The sequence below is a fragment of the Ahaetulla prasina genome, chromosome 1, assembly GCF_028640845.1.
Source record: "Ahaetulla prasina isolate Xishuangbanna chromosome 1, ASM2864084v1, whole genome shotgun sequence".
Classification (NCBI taxonomy): domain Eukaryota; kingdom Metazoa; phylum Chordata; class Lepidosauria; order Squamata; family Colubridae; genus Ahaetulla; species Ahaetulla prasina.
The window spans coordinates 117998361-118018221 of record NC_080539.1 but is presented as its reverse complement, the minus strand read 5'-3'; the positions used below and the strand labels follow the sequence as shown (position 1 = coordinate 118018221).

The 19861-nt window shown below is 42.9% G+C and overlaps 1 protein-coding gene across 1 annotated transcript in view; it reads right to left on the bottom strand.

The window, feature by feature from the left end:
* Positions 1 to 4921: 4921 nt before the first annotated feature.
* AK9 (adenylate kinase 9) overlaps positions 4922 to 19861 on the bottom strand; it is an 80228-nt gene continuing 65288 nt past the window's right edge. The window contains exons 35-41 of the mRNA XM_058175012.1: positions 18789 to 19009; positions 15682 to 15878; positions 13877 to 14046; positions 11368 to 11466; positions 11183 to 11285; positions 9846 to 9960; positions 4922 to 8136 (exon numbers count right to left, since the gene is read on the bottom strand). Of these exons, the coding sequence (XP_058030995.1) occupies positions 7934 to 8136; positions 9846 to 9960; positions 11183 to 11285; positions 11368 to 11466; positions 13877 to 14046; positions 15682 to 15878; positions 18789 to 19009 (1108 nt within the window). The 3' untranslated portion in view covers positions 4922 to 7933. The remainder of the gene's footprint in view (positions 8137 to 9845; positions 9961 to 11182; positions 11286 to 11367; positions 11467 to 13876; positions 14047 to 15681; positions 15879 to 18788; positions 19010 to 19861) is intronic.

Below are 19861 nucleotides of genomic sequence, written 5' to 3'. Positions count from 1 at the left end.
CAAGGCTCAGGCGGGTCGTAACCCCGAGGACTTTGTTAGACATAACACCCTTCCCCTCCTGGATCGCGCATGCGTAATCGGCTAAGTACGCGGGCCGACGTCGACTCCGCTCCGATCTCCTTATTACAGGGCCGGACGCCGGAATAGTGGGCGAGGCGGAGGCTGGGCTCGCTGTCAAGGTATCTCCGCCTCGGATTTGGATTGGGCGAGGCTTTGTTGGGCCTTGCCAAGAGGATGACTCCACCCCTAGGGAAGGACTGGCCAGCGCTGGAACACTCGGAATCTCAGGTAAGTTTCCCGACGAGATCGATTCACGGTTTAAGGGTTGGAGTCCCTCCCCGGCCTCTTGGCCCGGAAGGCTGGTCTCTGGACGGGGCCCAGCGTTGTCGAGGTTCCTCTCGGGTCATCGCCTGGCGGTTGGGTAGTCCTGCTCATGGAGTGGCTCCTCGATGCCCGGCATTCTCCGCCGGAGCTGGTTCACATGCCGGCGCCACTCTCTCCCATCTGCCAATCGGACCCTGTAGGAATAGGGCCCAGTCATTTCCGTAATGGCTCCTGGCACCCATTTAGGAGACGACCCAAAGTTCTGGGCAAAAACAGGGTCCCCTGAACTAAACCCCCGAGGCACACTGGCATTATACCGAGGTTGATCAGTATCATACTGTGGGTGTAATCGATCCAGGGTCGTCCGGAGACGGCGACCCATTAACAACTCGGCCGGAGTAAGATGAGTGACTGGGCACGGAGTGGTATGTTGTGCCCTTAAATACTGGCAAATTCGGTGGTGCCAGTTAGTGGGCCCCAAACGGGCCAGCGCCTCCTTCGCCGATCTAACGGCCCGTTCTGCCCGGCCATTCGCTTCCGGATGGAACGGGCCGTGGGCGCATGTCTAATGCCATGCCTGGCTAAAAACATCTGGAACGGTGCCGACATGAATTGAGGCCCGTTGTCCGTCACCACGAGATCTGGCAACCCGTGGGTGACAAATAACCGATCTAAAATTCGGATGGTGGCCTCAGCGGTGGTAGTGGGCATAATTGCCAACTCCACCCACTTGGAGTAGGCGTCCACTACCACCAAGAATGACTTACCTGGCACGGCCCTGCATAATCCAAATGGATTCGGGACCAGGGTGAGCGGGTACCTCCCACTCCCTAATGGGCACCGCCGAGAGCTGGCCTCGACTGTTGACAACTTGTGCAACAGGACACACATTTCAATATCCCGGTCCACCCCCGGCCACCACACATAACTCCTGGCCAGCGACTTCATGCGGACAATGCCAGGGTGGGCCTCGTGTAGGGTATTCAGAATGACCCCCTTCAGAGTAGACGGAATCACCACCCTACTTCCCCACAGAAGACATCCCCTGAGCGCAGACAGCTCATGCTGTCTGCGCCGGAAAGGAAGAAAATCCTCCGGCACTGGGCCCACAGGCCAACCCCTCCGGACCCAGTCCAAAACCTTGGCCAGGGTTTGGTCCTTTGCAGAGTGGTGTGCAATGTCTGCAGCCGAAATTGGGGGTCCCCACTCTTCAACTAATAAAACAGAACCCGCGGGGGCTGGGTCACAAACCAGAGTAGGCAACGGGCAGCGACTCAGGGCATCTGCATGCCCGATCGCTTTCCCTGGCCGATAAATCATTTTATAATTATAAGCGGACAAGAATTCAGTCCAGCGAGACATTCTTGGGGACAATATTTGGGGTGATGGCCTGTCACCTGCTAAAATGCCAAGGAGCGGCTTGTGGTCGGTCACCAACGAAAAGAGACGGCCATAAAGATAGTGGTGGAATCTCTTGATTCCAGCCACTGCTGCAAGGGCCTCTTTATCCAACTGGCTATAGTTCCGTTCGGACGCTGAAAGCGTCCGGGAATAATATGCCATTGGAGCCTCTGCTCCGCTAGGTAGCACGTGACTTAACACGGCTCCTATGCCAAATGGCGAGGCATCGAGGCCAGAATGACAGGGAGGAGAGGGTCGTATTGAACTAGAACCGCTTGGGAAGTCAGAAGGCCTTTAACAGCCTTGAAAGAAGCGGCCGCTTCTTTACCCCACTTCCAAGGCGCATTGGCCTCTAACAATCGGTGCAGGGGCTCTGCCAGGGTCGCCTTATGGGGCAAAAATACCGATAAAAATTCAGGAGCCCCAAAATGCCTGAAGCTCCGTCTTATTTGAAGGGGTGGGGGCTTGTAAGATAGCCTCGACCTTAGAAGGGGCAGGGTGGATTCCTTGGGAGTCCAGGAGGAATCCCAGGAATTCCACTTGTGGAACTCCAATGTGGCACTTCTCCCTCTTTAATTTAAGTCCCGCCCTCCTGAACTGAGACAAAACGGCCCTCAGCTTTTCGGCCAGGTCCTCCGGACCCGTAGCCGAAATGAGGACATCGTCAAAATACGGGACGACACCCTCCAATCCCTGGAGCAATCGCTCCATCAGGCATTGGAACAACCCGGGGGCAACGCTAACGCCAAATTGCAGGCGCGTGCATTTGAATGCCCCCCGATGTGTCACAATTGTCTGGGCCAGGGCGGTGGACTCGTCTACCGGCAATTGCTGGTATGCTTGAGCGAGGTCAAGCTTCGCAAAAAGGGTGCCCCGTCCCAAGGTGTGGAGCAGGTGCTGCACCACAGGAACGGGGTATGGATTGGCTTGCAGAGCCTTATTAAGCGTCCCCTTATAGTCGGCACATAACCTAACCGACCCATTTGATTTAAGGGAAATCACTAATGGCGTTTCCCAGGGGGAATGATCTATGGCCTCTAGCACCCCCTGGGAAATGAGTTTGTCCAATTCCTCGTCAACCTTAAGCCTCAATGCAAGTGGCACCCTCCTAGGTTTTAGGCGAATCGGCGCTATTTGGGGGTCCAAATTAAACGATATCGGGGTACCCGTATATTTACCCAACTGATCACTGAAAACATCAGCGAAGTCACGGAGGATACTCTCGTAACAGTCGGGAACAGTGGAATGGACCCCTATGACATTCAGGCGGAAAGCCCTGAACCAGTCCAACCCCAGTAAGGTTGGCAGGTTACCCCTCACCACGATTAGAGGCAACCCACCCGAGAACCCCTCATGAGTCACAGGGACATTGCAACAACCCATAACTGGAATAACCCGCCCCTGATAGTCTTTGAGGGTGACAGGGCATGGCCTCAGACGAGACTTGGAGAAAGTTGGCAAATGTCGCTTGAGGGCGGACCAGGCCATTAGGGTTTTGGATGAGCCAGTGTCCAGTTCCATTCTGCATGGCTTGCCCTCTAGATTCACCGTAAGGTAGATCTTATTACCAAGAGGGTCAACGGTGGCATGCCCGACAGCGAAACAATCATCCTTGCGGGTGGCCGGCAGGCCAGAAGACTTCCGACGGGGAGCAGGATCTCTCAGGGAATCAGCCATAGGCAACCCCGCCCGGCAGACCCGGGCTAGGTGGCCACGCTTCCCACAACGGCGGCAAACGGCATTTTTAAACCGGCAATCGGCCCTTCCGTGGCTTCCCCCACAGCCAGCACAACTCAGCGGAGAAGACTTGGCGGCCGGCAACCCGCGCCGAGGAAAGGACTTGAGACGGCGCACATCATCGTCTTCATCCGAAGAGCCATATGGTGTCTCCGATGGTTGCGCCTCCCCGTGGTGAACCGCCAGGCCAGGTGCGGCTTGAGTCTCAGGTGGACGGAATCTCTGAATCTCCGCCGCGGACTTCTCCGCCAACTCGGCCGCCTGCGCCTCAACCAACGCTGTGGCCAAGGTGATGTCTGAGCGGGCTAGCAGTCGACGCTGCAGCCGCAGGTCAGTGGTCCCAGCCACCAGCTGATCTAGAAGGACATCGTCCAGCTCCGGGAACTCACAATATAGGGCAGCAGAACGCAGGGACGCCATATAATCGTTGATCGATTCCCCGGTCGCTGGACACGCCGTCAAACGCAAGCCTCCGGGCGATACGAGAAGGCGTTGGGGAGTAATGGCTCCTCAGCTTGGCCAATAAATCATCCCACGGCATTTCAAAACCAGCGATGGGGCAGCCAGGACCCTGGCGTTGCAAAACCTCACGGCCACAGAGGCTCAGGAAGTAGCCGCTTACGAGGCAGGCAAATCCACATAGTCCTGGGAGTGCAAGAAGCACTCAAAGCGCCCAGGAACGAATCCCATGTCTCAGCTGCTGGCTCAAACGGCAGGAATGCTTGGGCCTTCTCCATCTTGAGGTGATCGCGAGTGAAACCGCAGAACCGAAAAAACAATAATTAGGTTGCTGCGCTGTGCGGACTCCCCACACCTTCGTCGCCAGTATTAAGTCCGTGACTAGTGGGTCCAGAAAGAGTCTCACACAGAGGTTGTAAGGAACACAACCTTTATTTAACTCGCAATTAATCACAACGGAATAACATGTTAAGCTCAAAAACTAACTCTCCGGGTGACAGCCCTTATATACTAGCTGCCTCAGGAACTTTATCCAATGACAGGACTTCCAAACTCCCGCTTCTTCCCTCCAGCGCGTCTTAACCAATCAGAGACCGCCTGGCTGTTGTCAAGGCTCAGGCGGGTCGTAACCCCGAGGACTTTGTTAGACATAACAGTCTGGTTGCCTCCTGAAGAAAGCACCTTTGGGACAACCATAACCTGGATGACTGAGGTTAACTCTGCTGACTGCCAGGGGCTTGATCCTCACCGGCTCGAGGTTGACTCAGCCTTCAGCCTTCCGAGATCGGTAAAATGAGGATCCAGATTGTTGGGGGCCATATGCTGACTCTGTAAACCGCTTAGAGCAGAGGTCTCCAACCTTGGCAACTTTAAGACTTGTGGACTTCAACTCCCTGAGCTCCTCAGCCAACTTTGCTGGCTGAGAGCTTCTGGGAATTGAAGTCCACAAGTCTTAAAGTTGCCAAGGTTGGAGACCCCTGGCTTAGAGGGCACTGTGAAGTGGTAGATAAGTGCTAAAGTGCTATTGCTAAGTGCTAAAAGTCTGTAGAGATTCTCACTCATCCAGGTCATGGTTGTCCCAAAGGTGCTTTTTTCAGGAGGCAGCTGGACTTTACAGTGTCCACTAAGCAGTTTACAGAGTCACATATGGCCCCCAACAATCTGGGTCCTCATTTTACCGAGCTCAGAAGGATGGAAGGCTGAGTCAACCTTGAGCCGGTGAGCCGGTGAGGATCAAGCCTCTGGCAGTCAACAGAGTTAACCTGCAATACTGCATTCTAACCACTGTTATCACCTCTGCCCCACCTCGGCTTTTGAAAATAATATCAATCAAAATGTGGAGTGCAAGGGCTCTGTATCTCACTCAACCACGCTATCCACTTTTTTGCCAAACACATTGATTTTTTCCCCAAACTGAATGAAAACATTGAGGAAATTCTAACCATATCTAGGGAGATTCTCAGTCATCCAGGTCATGGTTGTCCCAAATGTGTTTTTTCTGAAGATGCTCCTTGGCTGAGAAGGAAAATGTCTTCAAGAGAAGAAAAACAGGAAGTCCAGTTGCCTTTCGAAATAGCACCTTTGGGACAGTAGGTGGAGATCTCATGGGACTCTCCAAGCTGACACCTTTTACTTAGGGTGTCTAATAACAAACTTCGAAGACAGGCCACTGGGTATTGGGATGGCAGGTGTGTAAGTACAAAAATATTCTTGGCACTAGGAATGGCAGACACATGGAGTCCAGGTGTTGTTGTTTTTTTACATTTATATCCCGCTCTTTTCCGAAGACTCAGGGCGGCTTACAGTGTATAAGGCAATAGTCTCATTCTATTGTATATTTACAAAGTCAACTTATTGCCCCCCCAACAATCTGGGTCCTCATTTTACCTACCTTATAAAGGATGGAAGGCTGAGTCAACCTTGGGCCGGGCTTGAACCTGCAATAATTGCAGGCTATTGTGTTCTAATAACAGGCTCCTAACAGCCTGAGCTATCCACGGCCCTTTCTCGATGGGGCATTTGTAACCGAAATGGTAGCAGTAAAGCAGTAAAGGAAAACTTCCAATTTTCCCATTTTAGGGGGAGGATTTCCTCCCCTTAAAATGGTTTCCAGATTGACATCATGGCCATTCAGGACATTTTACTGTTTTACTGAGGAAAACAAATGAAAAGAATAGTTGCATAAGATAATTGCAAAGTGCTTCCCAACTGTTGACACTGCGATCTTTGGAAAAATTCTCAGTTTGGTATCTGAGTTGCACTGAAAATATAGTTCCCTAAGATACATTTGAACTGTTGACTACTTTTTGCCAAGTATCTTCAGACAGGTTTTATTTTATTGCTGTTTATTTGTGACTCTCTTCCAGAATGGTTCTTTACGGCTGAGAAAGTTCTTCAAACTGCTATGTGTGTTTTCACTGCCAATTCAGCTAGTGCTGCAACAACTAAACAGCACTGAGCCATTCGCTAATTAACAATTTATTAAACTAGCTCTTGACATTTTAGCTTAATATGTTGCACAAATCTGTCTACGTTGTTAGCTTATGGCTCGGTGTATTGGACAAACACATAAACTGATCTAATTGAAGGGTCCTTGGTGCTCTCTGAGCTTGGTTGTTTTTTTACAGACGTTTCATTATCCAAGCTAGGTAACTTTATCAGTGCCACTAGCACTGAGGATGTTGCCTAGTTTGGGTAATGAAACATCTGCAAGAAAACAACCAAGCTCTGAGGAACCTTCATTTCAACTGTGAGCTACAAATATTCTCCTTTATTGATACTGATTTTATTGAGTAGACTATGATTAAACGAACTATAACACAGTCATAATGGTTTATTCAGTTGACTGACCCCTAAATCTGATTAGTACTGATTAATAGAGCTCTATGTCTGTGTTGACCTTACTATTTCAGATTGGAGGGGAAGTCAAATAATTGCTAATATTCAGGATTCAAATGGAAATATCTGATAATGTTTTCTTCATGCCGTCTGGTTTTTCCTATGGAAGATTTATTTTTGAATTGAAGACCATTCAACTATATGAGCCTCTGCTTGCCAAAATGGTACAGACCTCATTCACCAATCTCATTGAAGACAAGTCTATACCAACTGCTAATCTGATTAGCCACTGAAGTGAGGAAAACACAGTATTAAGAAAGCCATTTGAAAAACCACTGTTTTTAAAGGCATTGTTTATAATAAATATTCATTTAGAATTTTTTCAGTTTTCCATTCTAGGAAGGGTAAATAGGGCAAAAATATACAACTGACTGTATTGCTCAATTGCGCTTAGTATTACAGAGTTGCTGAAAGGACTTACACAGTAGAATGAGATTACTCTCAAATTATTCAAAAGTGTAAAAAGAAGCAATTACTCATATTTATTTAGGACTGGGTGTGGAAGAAACAATAGCAATGACCTGAATGTGGATTCTTTCAGATAACTACATATAGAAGTTAATATTTCACTAGTTAACAAAAGTAACAAATTTAAACCACTACAGTAACAACTGAAAGCCAAGATATTATCTCAAATTTATGAAATATCTCATAGTATCTCAAATTATCCCAGATCTTTATATTTAAATCAACACACTAAATATTTAAGTACAGTAATGTCAAACAATAATGATTTAACAAATAGCTTACAGCAGTTGAAGTTCTATCCTTAACCACTGAAGACTATTAATATACCCACAATTATAAACACATTTTCTGAGAAGTAGACTTACTAAAAACAATCTTTACTAAGTTCCTTGCAAAATTAGAAGTATAGGGCAATTTACAAATATGTTTGTACACTATCAGTTTTACAAAGTGCCTTTTGCAAACTATAGGAAACTACGGTACGGCCTTATTTAGACTTCCAACAAGCCAGTGACATGAGCTTAGCCTGATCTGTTCTGTAGTTAGGCAGGTTCTAAAAACCCCAACCACATAAACAACCATATATGTTTAATTTAACAGTCAAATATGAAAATATCACTTTCCAGTATTTTTGCAATATTTCACACTAATAGGAAGTTGGGTCCACATCTTTGAGAGACAAGAAGGTCTGTAACTTGTGATCAAAATCAATAGGTCGATTTTGAGGCTCCTTGTACTTCTTTGTCATTTTGATGCCTAGGTATGGGATAAGTTCACAATGGTCTATGAACCGTTCCAACTTCATTTTATACTTCTTTCGTATATAGTCTGGGCTGTTAGGGTTATATGCTGCAAAAAATTAAATACCATCATATTTCAGAATTCACATTACTGTTATTCCAATATCCAAAGTCACATAGAATCAGTGGTGGGTTGTTACCGGTTCCCCCAGTTCGGGCGAACTGGTAGCAGTGATGGTGGGAGGCTCCACCCACCCGCCCGGATGTAATCAAATACACTCTGCACATGTGCAGAAGCAAATACACTCTGCGCATGTGCAAGCGAACCGGTAGCAAAGGTAAATGAAACCCACCACTGCTTAGAATACATGTACATACTATGTTTTAGTGGTTCCCAATATCTCACTAGATGTTTATTTAACTATTTTTAAAATTTGCATCCATGTACTCCTAGGAAAACCAGCCTCTGGCAATTTACAACAGTAGCTACTGTAATGGTAACTTCTAATATTGAGGTCTTGCTATGAGAAAACTGCTGGAAGTAAAGAAAAATGGATAATGAGTATAAGAAATAAAAATAGTTCAACTTGCTTGTTTTTTCAGATATTTTCTCCATACCACCAAAAATTTTTAAATTACAATTATGAACCGAAACCATAAAAACAAAAGCAATTGTTGTTCAAGTAAATCTAATCAAATTATACTGGGTTTAACTCTTGGAATGGAGGAAAAAAATACAGTAAAACCAAGAGGAAATTCTTTTCCCTTCAATTCTCTGTTCGGTATTGAATTTTTTTTCAGATTCAGATAAATACAAGTTTTACTTCTTATCAATTTCATGTGCAACCATATTTTTTAATATGGTTGCATGGCCCATTAGTGGACAATGAGCTGTTTCAACTAAGCCACAGAAACATCAGGTGAGTGCAGATGTGCATCCCCACTTCTGCGAGCAGTGGGTGAGTGTGTGCATGCGCAGTCCATTTACATGCCAGCCACTCACACAGAATCATCCCCTCCCCCTCCAGTTCGCAAAGCTGGAAAAGTTGGGGAACTCTGCATTAGATTACCTCTTGCATTATTTTTTTCCCCTTAATGGTCTGCTTCCTAGCATTCATATTATGAATTTGGTATTGCCTAAATGTTCCTTTGTTTCATTATTCCTGTATTGATATGATGCTTTCATTATGCATCTCTCTATTTAGAAGTCAGCATTTACACTGACATAACTAATGTAACCATTTGTTTCTGTATAAGTTTACAAATCCTTTCCTGCTCTCCTCCCCTCATATAGTAAATTTTTTTACTAAAATTAAAAATAACTTCTGGAAAAGGAACATAACTACTTGAAAAGAATGTTCTTTTTCTATCTATCAGGAAAATTATTAATACCGTGTTTCCCCGAAATTAAGACCCTGTCTTATATTTTTTTGAACCCCGAAATAAACGCTTGGACTTATTTTCGAGGTGGTCTTATTATTTTGGGGCACGTGGAGCAAGACAGGGCTCCTCTTGCCACCTTACATGATTACCAGCTCTGTCTCCCTAACCTAACCAGAGGAAATGGTGGGGCCCGGCTGTGCATGCATTTGAATATTTTCGGGGCGGGCTTATTTTCAAGGGGGGGGCTTATTTTTAGCGGATGCGTTCAAAAGCCCGATTGGGCTTATTATCAGGGGATGTCTTATTTTAGGGGAAATAGGGTAGTTTTTTTGTTGGATTAATTCTGATGTCAGCGCTCAATCTGAATGTTTCTACAATTAACTATATAGAAATAACAAAATTTTTGTAACAATAATGCTCTCTTCCTTTCTTTACCTTTTAAATGATAGGCTATGAATAGCAAAGCGGTCCTTTTCACACTCAGGAATGGAAATTTTGGCTTTAAGCAACCAACTGCATTCATTGCTTTTATTAAAGCTGTAGCCACACCCTTTGGGATAAAATATTTTTAATGTTAATTGTTTAGAATGAGTTCATTTCATTGATATGCTTTATAATGTACATGGCTTGATACTGAGCTTCATAGAGGGACCGAATACAGATTCTGAAGCACCTTAAAATTTGATTTTTTTTTAAAAAAATTACTTTTAGATGTATGATAAAAGATACAATATATGTCTCATTTAATTTGGCCACGTCGTGGGAAGATTCACTGCAGAAACCAATTATGTTTGGAAGAGTTAGTGGTGAAAGGAAACTAGGCCATCTAAGAATAGAAGTGGCTGGGCACCATTAAAGCTGAAACCAGCCAGAGTGGTGCAAGATCAAATGATATGGAGGGACCTGGAATCACCAAGAGTTGGACATGACTTAATGGATAATATCATCAACATCATCATCATCATCATCATATGTTAAACGAGCTGAATTTGTATTTGTTGAGAGTTCAGAAATTTGGATAGGTAAAGGTAAAGGTTCCCCTCGCACATACATGCTAATCGTTGTTGATTCTAGGGGGCGGTGTTCATCTCTGTTTCAAAGCCAAAGAGCCAGTGCTGTCATGTGGCTGTCATGACTCAACGCCAAAGGCGCACGGAACGCTGTTACCTTCCCATCAAAGGTGGTCCCTATTTTTTCTACTTGCATTTTTACGTGCTTTTGAAACTGCTAGGTTGGCAGAAGCTGGGACAAGTAACGGGAGCTCACTCCATTACACAGCAGCACTAGGGATTCGAACCGCCGAGCTGCCGACCTTTCGATCGACAAGCTCAATGTCCTAGCCCCTGAGCCACCGCGTCCCTACTTGTTGAGAGTTCAGAAATTTGGATAGACTTGACTAATTTGAGTGGAAGATCAAACAGGATTGCCAAGCAGCGGTGACCCTAGTGTATGCTAATTTAAATCCTAGGTGACTTAGGAAATATTTATGTATAATTATCTTATTTGGCATTATAAATATGCAGATTTGATTTGATCACAGAGTCTTTTGGGACATATATGGCACATTTCTATGCATCACAAATCAAATCTAGTCTCAAAATCAAAATTATAAAAAAGGTGTACCAATGAATAGGAAACATTTTAATGAAAATCATCCATTTTGTTTGAGAAAGGTCGTTCTAGTTTTAAAATGTGTATAAATATAGCTAACACTGATTAGAATCCAAATAAATATTTAAATTTTATTATAAATAACAAGAAGAAGAAAAAACCTGCTCAAGATATCCAGTCAGAGGAAGAGCTGTCAACACTATAGGTTCCTTTAAGGGGGGAAGCTTATGTGGAAGTGTCAGTTTCCAATATTTCTCTGGTTTTCTAAGAATACGGAAATGAGAGGTCAGTAAAATGTAAACCTAGCTCAACATACAGATATGAAGATACTAAATGCATTCCATACCTCATAAACCTCTGAAGTTTTTCTTCATTTTCAAAAATATATAGCTTTTTGCGATAAAGTACAGCATATTCAATGTTCCCAGGTATCAGAGCTTCATATCTCAAGAGAAAGGAAGAGCAATATGTATATATATTAATTTGCACCCTGTCTTTCTGTTTCAAATTGTGTCAGGAAATTATCCTTAAAATATAAAGCCCTTTAAATTATTTTAGGGCTTTAAAGATAATGATTAGCCTTTAAATTGAGTATAGAAATGCACCAGAAACAGTGAGCTAAGATAAAAGAAAGAAATTGTCCCCAGTTAATTGGACTGCAAGTATTCAACATTTCTGTACATGACTTTTGCAGTCTTTTATCTGTCCGCTCTGAAATCAGTCCTGGGCAATATATAACTTCATCTTTTTTGGGAACAAAGAACCAGCATGAACAGAACAAAAGTATTTCTCAAGTTAGCAGCCATCTGGGAATCCAGAAGCATGTGCAGACTGTGATTTTTCAAGAATTAATCTATAAGATCTCACAGCCTTAACCCTAAAATTATCCAGGAAGATTTATATTGAGTATATTACTGTATTGTACATTACAGTTATCATACAATGTAATGTACAGTGGTATATATTCTAGATACCAAGCATTAGTTTGATAATCTTTGGGATATGTGTTTGGCCAACATGTTTGTAATATTTGGCGAAATATAAAAAGTGTGAATGGAAGCTACTTTAAGTATATAGAAAGAAACAGTTTAGAATGCAACACAGTTTAAAATGCATCTCAGAGTGAAGATGGAATTTTGGATCTTCTATGAAGTAAGCAGGTATACCTGCATAATATATTTTACTAGCAATACCCGTGATCCATTACAAAACTATCTGATCAGGCTTGACAAATCTACACAGCTTGAAAATTAATGAGTAGTTACAATCAGCCTCTCCTCTCCCCTTCTCTCCCTCAGCCTATCCTATTTCCCTTCTTTCCCTCAGCCTTGCCCCATATAAGCTTATCCTATCCTATCCCCCTTCTCTCCCTCAGGCTTGCCCCACAGAAACATCTCCTATCCTATTCCCATCTTTCCTTCAGGCTTGCCCCATAGAAGCCTCCCCTATCCTATCCCCTTCTCTCCCTCATGCTTGCCCCACAGAAGCCTCTCCTATCCTATCCCCCTTCTCTCCCTCAGGCTTGCCTGATAAAAGCCTCCCCTATCCTATCCCATTTGCTGCTGTGAAAGTAAAACTGAAACTCCTCTCCTTGTGTTTTGCATTTGGAACAGATTTCTTTTCAGGTGGGAAGGGGGAGTAGAACACCTTAGCATCAGAGGGCTGTTTGGAAACTGAAACAGTATTTGCTTTGTGAGGAAGGAGGAGACAGGAAGGAGCCTGGCCGTGGTTTAGCTTAACTGCTCTGTAATAAAAAAATGCTGCTGTGAAAGTAAAACTGAAACTGAAACTCCTGTTCTGGCTCCAGCCCCCGAACCTGGCCCCATGCCTGAAAGTGACTCCGAGAGTGAGGGGGAAGGGCCGGTAAGGCTTACCTCAGAAGCACCGATTCCTTTGGCCCGGCTCCAGGAGCCAGAACCAGGCCAGTCGGAGGACGTAATGAGGCTGACATCCCCTGATTCCTCCCTTCCTCAGGCTACGCCTTCAGACGCAGCTGATAATCATACTAATCAAGGCTGGATCGACCCGCGCTTCAGAAGATCAGAGAGGCGGCGTCATCACAGGATATATAAGGAGCTTTGGGACTGCTTTCAGTTCCACGGGAAGCAAATTAGCTGAACTGAGTCAAAGTGAGCTGAAGTCTTAATCTGTTTGAACTTTTTGGCAGGCAGCTGTGTTTTCTCGGCCAGGACTGATAGGAGCCATGAACCCACTGGCTGTAGGCCAGCTCGTTACTCCAAAGTGAGGACGGAGACAGAACAACTCTTCTCCTCTGCTTATATTTTGCATTTGGAACACATTTCATTTCAGGTGGGGAGGGGAAGTAGAGCTCCTTAGCATCAGAGCATGTTAATCATAATATAGGAAATACTAATGCTCTGATGGTCATTTCAAAAAATCCTTTCTTAGTGAGCACCTAGAAGCCAAGAGGAACATACATGGCAAATTTCAAATTTGTAGGCTTTATGGTTTTGGAGATTTTGTGATGATATGTGAGTGGTATTTTGCTTTTATATATATAGATGAGACATACAAATACTTAACATTTCTTTAAAAAAAATTCCTTCAGTGCAAGATTAAGAAAATGGCTCATAAAAATTGCAAAAGAGAAGGCTTCAGTTGCTTCATAAAGCGTTTTATCATTTAATTTTTTAAGCTATTTACAGTTTTATAGTCTGTCCTAGGTTTGCCTTGGATATTTTAGTTCTAGTTATTTTTGTTTCAAGTTGATTCTCTTCATTATTGTAAAATACTGACAGTCCAGTTAATGGCATTGAGTATAAATTTTATAAAAATATTTCAAAGCATTGTTTTTTGACATTACAGTTAATGGAAATGAAAATGTGAGTGTTTACCTTTTCTTTCCATCAAGATAAGTAACTGGGCAGAAGCCTTGCAGTTCAGCTTGCATAGGAAATAAAGCTTTTACATCTGCAATAGTCAACCTTTTGGGTAAATCATTTAGTAAAGGAAGAGGATAAGGTGCTAATGGAGGAACATATAATTCCGGAGTTTTCAGAAATTTCTGCATTGAAAGAAATATTATTTCACAAGAAGAAACATACTTTAAGATAAGAAACAAAATACTGTATGAATCTATGAAAAAAATGGATGTTTCTTTTTTAACTACTGTCTACTTAGTACTACAGAACATTTATCATCAGCCCTTTGATAAGTGCTCTATAGAACAACAATATAATGCAGTAATAATTTAAGAAGCTAAGATCAAATTATGAAAAGGGAGGGAAGGATTCAAGAATTAACGGTACCAAAATGTACAACAAAGACAGCATAATCATTCTGAAAGGAAGCTTTAAGGACAGGGAGGTGGTATAGATAGGGGCCAGGCTACAGGTACTCCTCGACTTACAATCACAATTAAGCCCCAGATTTCTGTTGCTAAGCCAGACAATGGTTAAGTGAGATTTGTCCCATTTTATGACCTTTCTTGCCAGAGTGGTTAAGTGAATCACTGCAGTAGTTAAATTAGTAATACGGTTGTTAAATGAATCTGGCTTCCTCAGTTAGTTTGCTTGTGAGAAGGTTGCAAAAGGTGATCACATGATTTCAGGACACTGCAACAGTCATAAATATGAACAAGTTGCCAAGATCCAAATTTTGACCACATGTCCATGGGGATATTGCAACTGTCGTAAGTGGTGGGGAACAGTCATAAGTCACTTTTTTCAATGGCATTGTAACTTTGCTCACTAAACAGATGGTTGTAAGTCAAGGACTACCTGAATGCAAAAGAAAGTACTTAATTATCACTGTCCCAGAAATTATTTAATTTACTGCTTTTATTTAGTCTAAACAAAATGAAAATACATCTTAAAATATAACTGCTACTACATTTTAATTAACAGCATTGTATTCTTAAAGCTCAGGGAAAAAAAAGAACAGCACAACTGAGCAAATAAGCATTATGTATAACCTTTATGTATAATATTAAACCTGAGCATTCAAACAACATCCCAAGACATTTATTTATTTTATTTATTTTATTAATCATATTTGTATCCCCCCCTTCTCCCGAAGGACTCAGGGCGGTTAACAGCCAATTTAAAAACACAATATCCAACAAGTTGCAATATCATACAAAGAACTGAACACTGGGCTTAAGGGACAGTAATTTGCCTAAGAATGCTGGATGGGTGCTGGGTAACTCAGAATGCTGGGTGGGTGCTGAGAAACCATAGGCTTCCCCATTCACTTTATTGTGTATGCCATGTGTGCTGAAACTCCCCCACCAGTTTTGGTATAAGCCACAACAGCAGAGTTTGAGCTCCAAGAATTTGTTTTTGTCTCCAAACTCTTCCCCAAATGGTCAAGAGATTGGGAAGAATATCTTCAGAAGGTTCTCTACATCTTTGGAGAGTCCAGTGCTTGCTCTCACTTGCTAGTCTACCCTACCCCTACCTCCTTCTTGCTACCCCTACCCCTTGCTACCTTGCTATCCCTACCCCTTGCTACCCCTGCCTCTTGCTACCCCTACCTCTTTCTTGCTGCCCTACTCTACTCCTACCTCTTTCTCTACGAGGGTCTCTTGCCCCACCACAGTGCAGGTAAATTTCAATTTGTATACGCCTAACAAGCCCTACAATCTCTCACAACTCTTTGCATCAGCATTTGTTTTGCTAATTAATATTATAATACTTACATCTAACTCCTTCTGTCCAGCCATTTTGTAGTAATGTCCTCGAAATTCTGCAGCAAACTTCAGAGAAGGAGAATCGGAGCAATCAATAAGTTCTTCTCTTTCCGCAAGGCTCACTGGACAATATTGCCCAAACTCTCCCAGCCGAGAGAGCAACTCATTTGGCGTGATACACATATCAGCAATACTGGCGGCTTTTCCTGTTAACAATTGAATACACTACACTACTATCTTATTTTATTTATTACATTTATAAGCCACCCATCTCACTATCAAGTGACTTTTACCGCATCATAAATAACAATTTGGACAATGAAAAAGTTAGAAATGTGGTAGTAAAACATGAAGCATTAAAATTAAAACATCATCATTAACAACAAATTAGGTAAAAGATCCAATGCCTAAACAGGTTGGAGATGGAATCTTATCTAATCTACAAGTCACTTCCGTAATGGGACACCCCAAGCCAGTTGACAGAGACAGATTTTCATGCTCTTTCAGAAGACGAGGGTGGAGGCGATTCTCACCTCAAGGGACACGTTGCTCCAGAGGGCAGGAGCCATGGCAGAAAAGGCTTGTCTCCTAGACCCCACAGTCAGAATCCCTTGACTGACAGGGTCTGCAGCATGCCCCTTCTACTGCAGTGAGTAAATAGGCAATCTCATAGGGATGAGGTGGTTCCTCAGGAAGCCTGGACCCAAGTTGAATTGCATCCAGAAGCAGATGGGTAACCAATGCAGTTTGCGCAACAGAGGTGTCACATGAGGTCCCCAAAACTGTTTGCAATGCTGCATTTTGTATTGGATGTAGTTTCTAAATGCTCTTCAAGAGTAACCCAATGTAGACTGCATTGCAGAAGTCCAAGGGCAAGATGACTAGGGCATGAGTGACTGAGCGCAGGGCCTCAAGATGCAGGAAAGTTTAGTTGTTCAACATTTGCCTTTAACAAAGATTCCCCACTAACATCTATATTGTGCTGTGACCCTGTGACATTGGTTTCATCTCATCCTCTTCACATGAATGAAACAAACTTAAGCTGTTCTTGATGGTGTTAAAAGTACTTTCCCACTCCCATACCACTCAAGGGCAATCTCAGGGTGCACAAAATCTGTTAGGCTTACTCATCCATTATCTTGCAAAGAAATTGGTGACTTGCAGCGAATAGGAACAGAGAAGATAAGAGGTGGAATAAGGATTGGAAATGGGTATAGCAAGTCTCATGCCATTTAATGGTCAATTTAAGAGTGGGTGGAGACTACTTCAACTGTGCAGTGGGCAAAGAACTAGTATCTTTTTATACATTATTCCATATAAAATTTTCAATTTTAGAAATTGAAAATACCACTTCACCTTCAAATTAACATAACATTAATAACTATTAGTAATTAATCAGATATAATTCAAATAGTAAGAAGTTTGAGCTTTTAATTCCATTTTCCTGCCTATAGGGTAGAAAATAAAGACATGTTTAATGATAACAATGTCATATAAAAATATATGACTTCCTATTGCTACATGAATTGCACACATAAAGGACAGAAGGAAGAATCTCATATATGTATGTGTGTGTGTGATGTATATATGTATGAATATATATGTATGTTTTCTGAGGTTTTCACGGGTGTTTGTATGTAGGTCTTTGGTTATTCGGGTTTTCTCCCGTGTAAAATTGGAAGTGTCTTGGCGACGTTTCGACGAAATCTCATTCGTCATCTTCAGGCTTCAGCTTCGTGCTTCTGGGAGCAATGTGTGATTGCAGCTGTTTCTTCCTTTTTAACTGCTAGAGGGGGTTTGAACTGATTGGGTGGGAGCTTGGCTGTGCTCTGATTGGATGGGTTTTTTTTTGTGCTCTGACTGGCTGGAGGTGTGTCCTGTTTGGGTGGCTTGGTTGTGCTCAGATTAGTCTGAGTTGCAGGGGGATTTGAGCTGGTGAGCTGCACTGCTGCTGTTTGGCTTCGTGGTCGTGGTCGTGCTACATCTTCATAATGGGTGTCAGTCCGCTGCATGTATGGATTGGAGGGGTTTGAAATGGCTAATGTTGCAGCTGCGGTCTGGCTTCTGGTCCTTGGTCGTGCTTCCTGATCAGTGTGGGTTTGGGTCTGCTTTCTGGATGGATGTGTGGTGGTGACATCCTGTGTGGACCTCGTGAGTGTGGGTCTGGTGTCATTCCTCATGTTAGGGATTTGTTTGTCAATAAGGGCGGGTTTCCAAATGGCTGGTAGGCGGAAGGTATCATCTCGTTTGTTCATGCTGTGTGGGCGTTTTTCTATCTCAATGGCTTCTCTGATTATTCTGTTGTTAAAGTGTTCAGTTTTGGCGATAGTTCTGGTCTTTTTAAAGTCAATATCGTGTCCTGTGGCTTTAAGGTGTTGGACCAGGGAAGAAGTTGGTTCCTCTTTTTTGACTGAGTAAAGCCAGACCGCAGCTGCAACATTAGCCATTTCAAACCCCTCCAATCCATACATGCAGCAGACTGACACCCATTATGAAGATGTAGCATGACCACGAACACGAAGCCAAACAGCAGCAGTGCAGCTCACCAGCTCAAATCCCCCTGCAACTCAGACTAATCTGAGCACAACCAAGCCCCCACCCAAACAGGACACACCTCCAGCCAGTCAGAGCACAAAAAAAAACCCCATCCAATCAGAGCACAGCCAAGGTCCCACCCAATCAGTTCAAACCCCCACTAGCAGTTAAAAAGGAAGAAACAGCTGCAATCACACATTGCTCCCAGAAGCACGAAGCTGAAGCCTGAAGGTGACGAATGAGACTTCGTCGAAACATCGCCAAGACACTTTCAATTTTACGCGGGAGAAAACCCGAATAACCAAAGACCTATATATATGTATATGTGTATGTATGATAGAAGACAGAGACAGAATTGGTTTTGTAGTTATAAAACCAATACTGTACTAGATGGATTTGGATTATTTTGACAAATAGCATCTGGACGTATCATGAGTTTCTTTAAACTAATTCTCTTTTTAAATTTCTGATACCTTGATTTTTATTTTAAGATGAATTCAAGTTCAAGTATAATATTGTAGATTTGAACACTAATTTCCTTGACAAACGATTATTCATTTAAAACAAGACTTTCAGCTTACCTTGCCGTATTCTTTCCAGGTATAACTGGATTTGTTTAGTAACTGCTTGAGTTTCCTGTAGGATTTTGTTCCAGATCCACCATTTGCTGTGAGAGCCATCAAGTACATACCAGTTCTGGTGCTCTTCCTCATAGAATGGCCTGATTTCTTCAGTTTGTACTTTGTAACAGGAATTCTTGAGGGAAATGATGTGAGAGCTGTCATGCAGTGGGTAGGGAGGTCTGAGAAAACAATTTGAAGAAATATTAGTGCAAAACTTCAAAGTTTGGCCTCCTAAAAATTGTTCGGTTGTAGGTTATATTGACTGTTGCAGTAATAGTGGTAATGAGCATAACATGATTTCCTCTTTTACTTAGTGTTCTCATCACTATGCTTCCTCCCTGCCACCTCCCCACCCCTTCAATTTTTTTCTGGAAAGCTCTTCAGAAGTCCAAGATATTATTTTGGGTTGGGTGGGGGTGGGGGTTATCCACAGAAACTCTTCCATTATGATGCAAGGATTGTATGTAGCTCCCAAACTCCATAACTCCTTGAGATTCTGCTGCCAGAATTCAGTAAACAATTTCAATGGCTCAATTCCTAACTGATTTTGGAGGCAAAATGAAAAAAAAAAACACCATACAATGAAATGCTTTTTTTTAAACAAATGTTTTTGGATTTTAAAAAATATAATTCACTACCACCACCACTACCACCCCTGGAAAAAAATAAACATTGGATGAAAAATGCCATATCATACCTTCTGATTATGTCACTGTTTCACATAGAACTGTCTTTCTCAGCTGATATTTTTAGAGTGACAACCAAAAAGTTACCCATGTTGTTATTAGTTATTGAATTAGTTTTAAATACCGTTCACTTATTATATATAAAAAACCCTTTACCATGTGACCTGTTTATAGTCCTCTTTCATGGAACGTAAATACTTCTAAATCAGGGTACTGAAGATTTATTGCTATGAAAATTTATGCCACAATAAAGTTATTCTGAAGCTGCCACAGAATTTTTTGTTCTTTTGGTTGTTATATTGGTATATATTATTGTACGGACAAATACTAACGATATGCATGTAT